Source organism: Symsagittifera roscoffensis, chromosome 3 (genome assembly GCF_963678635.1).
Source record: "Symsagittifera roscoffensis chromosome 3, txSymRosc1.1, whole genome shotgun sequence".
NCBI classification, from domain to species: Eukaryota; Metazoa; Xenacoelomorpha; order Acoela; family Convolutidae; genus Symsagittifera; species Symsagittifera roscoffensis.
In genome coordinates, this window is record NC_087064.1 from 53,907,304 (window position 1) to 53,914,847 (window position 7,544).

General features: G+C 37.9%; 1 protein-coding gene across 1 annotated transcript; it reads left to right on the forward strand.

The window, feature by feature from the left end:
* The first annotated feature begins 4,766 nt into the window (after positions 1 to 4,766).
* On the forward strand, positions 4,767 to 5,309 carry LOC134841758 (WAS/WASL-interacting protein family member 1-like). Its single transcript, XM_063857796.1, has one exon. It carries the CDS (start codon positions 4,767 to 4,769, stop codon positions 5,307 to 5,309), a length of 543 nt encoding a protein of 180 aa, XP_063713866.1.
* The last annotated feature ends 2,235 nt before the right edge of the window (positions 5,310 to 7,544 follow it).

Consider the following 7,544-nt stretch of genomic DNA (forward strand, 5'->3'; position numbering starts at 1 on the left):
TGTGTTATTTTAACATAAACTTATGTCGTCACTTTTTCATGGTTTCCATGGAACCATGCATGTTGCGACCTATGGTGGCACATTTTGGTTATCCCGGGAAACCCTATTAGATGAGCTGGACCAGTGATAAATAAGCAACATAAATGAGAAAAACAAGGGTCTAACGTGGCCCGAGCCCTCATCCATCAGCTCAGTTCACATATATGCTACCACTGCGGCACTAAATTTTAGATCCGTACAAACTATAGGGTTTACTAACTCATACTCTTAGTAAAGTTTCTCAAGTTTTAGTTCTGATTTTCTACGGAATCCGTACTGAAATAACTATGAAATAACGCAGGTTTAGCTATGCAAAAAAGCTCCAATATTTTGAAATAATAATCCATTATTTTCCTTTATAATCGATTATAATCCATTTTCTTTTTCGAACTAAATTCGATTATTTTTGCGGGGGGGGGGGGGCTAAACGGGGGGGGGGGGGGGGCTTAGAGGTAAACTGGAACTGGGGGGCGGTTGTGGTAAGAAACAGTAAAATGAAGTGTTCAACTGCGGTGAATTAAAAAAGTTGCAACTTCACTAAACGGGAATTGAGATGACTTAAAAAAGATGGTCAATTTCATGAATAACCGAATTAAGATTATAATCGTTTTTATTGGCATAAGAAATGTTAGAATTATAATCCATTTTTAAATGATTATAATTGATTATTTTGTCATTTTATTGACCATATTATGACAATATAATTCATTATGATCCATGGGTGCTCGGTGCGGGCTGCTTGAATCAGGGCAAAACCCTTAATGTTCCGGCTACCCTTCAATTGGTCTCAGAAAATTTGTTAAATTAAGTATTGGGAAAACTATGAATTTCAGGATGACAATATCAAAAATTGAGTATTTCTATTTGAGTCGAGAAAAGAGTTGATAAAACTAATAAGCTCCCCGGTTTGATGTCCAACCGTTAAGCATCGCTTTTTCTGTAGTATCCCAGTGATGGCTATTTTCTCGCGCTGATTCATGTATATTTCAGAGTTTGTTGCATAGATAAACCTGCGATTTCTCAGAGCTATTTCACTATTGAATCCGTAGAAAATCATCGCTAAAAGTTTAAAAAAATTAACTCATTCTAACAGCTTTCAATTAGTCTTATTTGATAAGCCCTTTAAATTTACTTTCTCTTAGGGTTGAAAGCGCAAAGGTAGAATGTATTTCTATAAATCTGAAGGGTATGTCTATAAATCTGTTAGATCGCCAGTTTTCCTGATTCTGATAGGTCGGTTTTTTGTATCGCATCGCAGGATACAATAGTGGTGTGAACACTCGGCCTGAAACATTCAGATCAAGAGATCGATCCCCTTAGGGCTAAAAATTTGGTAAAATTCCTCTGAATAAAAAAAAACAGCCTGAGCATACATTTTTCTCACTTTCTTCGGAAGTTGGAACAAGAACAAAATGCTCGCAATATAGCAATTGAGATGCTGAAAATTTTATTTGAAGCAAAATTCGAACCTATTGAACAGCAAATTTTTTGTTGTGCAAGAGAAAATAAATCAAGTCGTATGCAAAAGTGATTTTATAATGCTTGTAAGGTTTTAAGGTTTTTTGATAGAGTTTTTTGGTCGCAAACATGCTTGTTTTAGTTGCGCCTAAATTTCAGCAGTTGAACGTTTAGTAATGTTTTTTCGAAATTCTTAACTCCAAAAACAATTCCAATCAGGTCGAATTTTTTTTGTTAAGACCAATAAAAGTGAGGAGAAACTTTAAATTTTTTTTGCGAAATCAGTCGTGGACATCGGCACGGGACTCGCGTTGCTCACCATAGAAGATGCTTCATGGTTACATATCACTTCGTAACAGCCCTGATAAAATTATCAAAATAGTCTAGTTTGAAGTCCCCTACAAAAAAATTGTGATCCATAGGTCGCGTCATGCATGGAAAATGTGTTATTTTAACATAAACTTATGTCGTCACTTTATCATGGTTTCCATGGAACCATGCATGTTGCGACCTATGGTGGCACATTTTGGTCAACCCGGGAAACCCTATTAGATGAGCTGGACCAGTGATAAATAAGCAACATAAATGAGAAAAACAAGGGTCTAACGTGGCCCGAGCCCTCATCCATCAGCTCAGTTCACATATATGCTACCACTGCGGCACTAAATTTTTAGATCCGTACAAACTATAGGGTTTACTAAACTAACTCATACTCTTAGTAAAGTTTCTCAAGTTTTAGTTCTGATTTTCTACGGAATCCGTACTGAAATAACTATGAAATAACGCAGGTTTAGCTATGCAAAAAAGCTCCAATATTTTGAAATAATAATCCATTATTTTCCTTTATAATCGATTATAATCCATTTTCTTTTTCGAACTAAATTCGATTATTTTTGCGGGGGGGGGGGGCTAAACGGGGGGGGGGCTTAGAGGTAAACTGGAACTGGGGGGCGGTTGTGGTAAGAAACAGTAAAATGAAGTGTTCAACTGCGGTGAATTAAAAAAGTTGCAACTTCACTAAACGGGAATTGAGATGACTTAAAAAAGATGGTCAATTTCATGAATAACCGAATTAAGATTATAATCGTTTTTATTGGCATAAGAATTGTTAGGATTATAATCCATTTTTAAATGATTATAATTGATTATTTTGTCATTTTATTGACCATATTATGACAATATAATTGATTATGATCCATGGGTGCTCGGTGCGGGCTGCTTGAATCAGGGCAAAACCCTTAATGTTCCGGCTACCCTTCATTTGGTCTCAGAAAATTTGTTAAATTAAGTATTGGGAAAACTATGAATTTCAGGATGACAATATCAAAAATTGAGTATTTCTATTTGAGTCGAGAAAAGAGTTCATAAAACTAATAAGCTCCCCGGTTTGATGTCCAACCGTTAAGCATCGCTTTTTCTGTAGTATCCCAGTGATGGCTATTTTCTCGCGCTGATTCATGTATATTTCAGAGTTTGTTGCATAGATAAACCTGCGATTTCTCAGAGCTATTTCACTATTGAATCCATAGAAAATCATCGCTAAAAGTTTAAAAAAATTAACTTATTCTAGCAGCTTTCAATTAGTCTTATTTGATAAGCCCTTTAAATTTACTTTCTCTTAGGGTTGAAAGCGCAAAGGTAGAATGTATTTCTATAAATCTGAAGGGTATGTCTATAAATCTGTTAGATCGCCAGTTTTCCTGATTCTGATAGGTCGGTTTTTTGTATCGCATCGCAGGATACAATAGTGGTGTGAACACTCGGCCTGAAACATTCAGATCAAGAGATCGATCCCCTTAGGGCTAAAAGTTTGGTAAAATTCCTCTGAATAAAAAAAAACAGCCTGAGCATACATTTTTCTCACTTTCTTCGGAAGTTGGAACAAGAACAAAATGATCGCAATATAGCAATTGAGATGCTGAAAATTTTATTTGAAGCAAAATTTGAACCTATTGAACAGCGCATTTTTTGTTAAGCAAGAGAAAATAAATCAAGTCGTATGCAAAAGTGATTTTATAATGCTTGTAAGGTTTTAAGGTTTTTTGATAGAGTTTTTTGGTCGCAAACATGCTTGTTTTAGTTGCGCCTAAATTTCAGCAGTTGAACGTTTAGTAATGTTTTTTCGAAATTCTTAACTCCAAAAACAATTCCAATCAGGTCGAATTTTTTTTGTTAAGACCAATAAAAGTGAGGAGAAACTTTAAATTTTTTTGCGAAATCAGTCGCGGACATCGGCACGGGACTCGCGTTGCTCACCATAGAAGATGCTTCATGGTTACATATCACTTCGTAACAGCCCTGATAAAATTATCAAAATAGTCTAGTTTGAAGTCCCCTATAAAAAAATTGTGATCCATAGGTCGCGTCATGCATGGAAAATGTGTTATTTTAACATAAACTTATGTCGTCACTTTTTCATGGTTTCCATGGAACCATGCATGTTGCGACCTATGGTGGCACATTTTGGTCAACCCGGGAAACCCTATTAGATGAGCTGGACCAGTGATAAATAAGCAACATAAATGAGAAAAACAAGGGTCTAACGTGGCCCGAGCCCTCATCCATCAGCTCAGTTCACATATATGCTACCACTGCGGCAATAAATTTTTAGATCCGTACAAACTATAGGGTTTACTAACTCATACTCTTAGTAAAGTTTCTCAAGTTTTAGTTCTGATTTTCTACGGAATCCGTACTGAAATAACTATGAAACAACGCAGGTTTAGCTATGCAAAAAAACTCTGAATCATTTGTAAATATCAAATTGCTCAAGTTGTGCTGATGTTGAAAATTCATCTTTGGAGTTGAGATGGGATAGTCATTGTTATCTATGAAGTTGAGATTAAAACAAAATGGTTTTCAGACTGTTCACGCCATCGCATTGATACAAACAGTCTCGTCAAGTGTGCTCTCGTATGCTTTTTAGTAAAAATGGTTTGATATTGCTAATCGCTGTACAATATGTGACAAATATTAACAGTTTTTATGCGATATGCGCGCTTCAATTTTTAAGCAATCTTATAATATATACCATATCAATATACAAAAGCATATAAACTCATTCAAGCATTTTTTGACCATTTAACAGTTTTTTTTTAAATATTATTTAGCGTGCTGCGTTTCTGATCTAACCAACTTGGCATAGCTGAATGTTCAAAAAATATACTCTTATCAAAAACAATTAGCTTGTGCTCAAATTTAAAGATATTTGAATATTTAGCATTCATTCGAATCTCGCGTCATTTCAGTTTAAATCATAAATTCGCGAAATGGGCGATTGTGATGGCGGCGGCGGAGGTGGCTTTGGCGGCGGCGGAGGTGGCTTTGGCGGTGATTTTGGATCGGGTGGCGGAGGAGGCGGAGGACATGATTTTGGATCTGGTGGCGGCGGATTCAGTGGGTTCGATATGGGCTCGAATGATTTGAGTGCGGGTTACTCAAGCCCTCCGCCATCGTATTTTTCAGATCCGAGTATTTACCAACCGGCTTTTGATAACCAAACGACCCATGAAACGTCACTTCAGGCACCCGGTTATGCTTCATCAAATATTGGCAAAGGAGCTCCACCTTCACATTTAGGATTTCAATCGAATTATCCTCCACATGCCAACTACCCTCAGGCAACGAACGGGGGTATGCCAGTCCCAAACTTCTCACCACCGCCTCTACCCCCTCCCCAGCCCACATGTCAGAGATCCTCGGGATGTACGAATAACCCGTACTGTAAAAGACAGGGAGTCATAATTGGTCTTTTTGTCGGCTTTGTCGTTTTGGCGCTATTTATTCAAATGATTATACGACGAGCATTATAAATAAATTGATAAAATAATATTATTATTACCTAATTAACTTTTTAATCACAGAATTATTGAAAAAATTGATGAATTATTGAAAAAACTCTTTAATTTTGAACCTGAACTAGCGCCAATAAACCACTTCGCACCGAGTGGTTATCAGTTTTGATCGATTACAATCTATTTCGGAGACAAAAATAATCAATTTTATTCCATCCAGATGTAAAATTCAGACCACATAACCCGGGACGAGTTCCGCGACTAATAATTCGACTTTGTCGGTCGCGGAAAAGTTAATTCCGCGACCGAAAATCCATAGAATGGACAGGGTTTTAAGTCGCGGACAAACTCTGCAAATACCTACCGTATCTCGTTCGCGATGGTCGAAAAATTAGTCGCGGCGATCGAAAAACACATCGCGGTGGTCAAAAATAAGTCGCGGCGGTCAAAAAAAATAGTCGCTTTTGTCGAAAAATTAGTCACGGTGGTCAAAAAATTAGCCGCGGCGGTCCAAAAATTAGTTATAGCGGTCAAAATGTTAGTCGCGGTGGTCAAACAATTAGTCATGGCGTGGTCAAAAGTTTGGTCGCGACGGTCGAAAAACTAACCGCGGTGGTCGAAAAATTAGTCCTGGCATGGTAAAAAAATTGATTGCGGTGGTAAAAAAAATTAGTCGCTTCTATAAAAAAAATTAGTCGCGGTGGTCAAAAAACTAGTCGCGGCGGTCGACAAATTAGTCGCAGTGGTCGAAAAGTTAGTCGGGGCATGGTCGGAAAATTAATTGCCCCGGTCAAAAAATTAGTCGCGCCTGTCAAAAACTTACGCACATACAAACGAACATTCATAAAACAAACATACATACATACATTCATACATACATACATTCATACATACATACATTCATACATACATACACACATACATGCATCCCTACATACATACATACAAACATACATACATGAAAACTTTCATAAACACATACATACACTCCTCGGTCAATCATTGTCGAGTTTTATTTTAACAGTTTTTTTCTGCTCATTTTTTTCGGATACTCGATTATTCTAACTGCATCAAACTGTTTCAAAGAGTTTAATGAAGTCTTGAGTCTTGATGTTAACTTTTCTTCGGCCGCCTCGATTGCTGTGAACATTTTTTCGGCCGCGCCGATCGCGGTTAAATTTTCTTCAATCTCACCGGTCGCGACTCTCGTTTGGCCATGCCGCAATTAATTTGTCGACCACTGCGACCAGTTTTCTGACCATGCCCAGGTCAATTTTTGACTGCCGTGACTAATTTTCTGACCTCCGCGACAATTGTTTTGACCATACTTTGATAGTTTTTGACCACCGCGCACATTTTTTTGACCTGGCCTGGGCTAAATTTTTGACTAGCGCGACTAATGGTTTGACCAAAGCGACTAATTTTTCGACCATGCCGCGACTAATTTTTGACCACCACGACTATTTTTTTGACCACCGCGACCAATTTTTTGAAGATGCCGTGACAAATTTTTCGATCACCGCAACTTTTTTTTCGACAATCGTGACTAATTTTTTGACCCTACTGCGACTAATTTTTCGACCGCCGCCGTGACTATTTTTTTTGACCTCCACGACGAATTTTTCGACCATACCGCGACTATTTTTTTTGACCACCGCGATCAATTTTTCGACCATTGCGACTAACTTTTCGACCATTGCGACTAATTTTTCGACCACCGCAATGAAATTTTTGGGCGTTGCGACTGATTTTTTTACCACCTCAAATAATTTTTTGTCCACCGCGACTATTTTTTTTCGACCATAGGGCGACTAAATTTTTGACCGTCGCAATTTTTTTGTGATCATGCCGCGATTATTTTTTTGACCACCGGGATTAATTTCTCGAACATTGCGACTTTTTTTTGACCACCGCGACCAAATTTTGACCTGATCGACTGATTTTTTGACCGCCGCGACTAATTTTTTGACCATGGCGCGACCAATTGTTCGACCACCGCGACTAATTTTTCGACCGCCACAACTAATTTTTTGACCATACAGCGATTTTTTTTATGAGCACCGCGACTGATTTTTTGATCGCCGCGATTAATTTTTCGACCGCCGCGACAAGTTTTTTGAACTCGCCGCGTTTATATTTGTGACTAGCGCGACTAATTTGTTGACCATGCCGCGACTTTTTGGTCCAACGCGACTTTTTTTTCTTCCATCGCAACTATTTTTTTGACCAACGCGACCAAATTTTTGGCCAAGC

Excerpts from the sequence above, each read along its gene's own strand:
- LOC134841758 (XM_063857796.1), top strand. The coding sequence starts at position 4,767 with ATGGGCGATTGTGATGGCGGCGGCGGAGGTGGCTTTGGCGGCGGCGGA.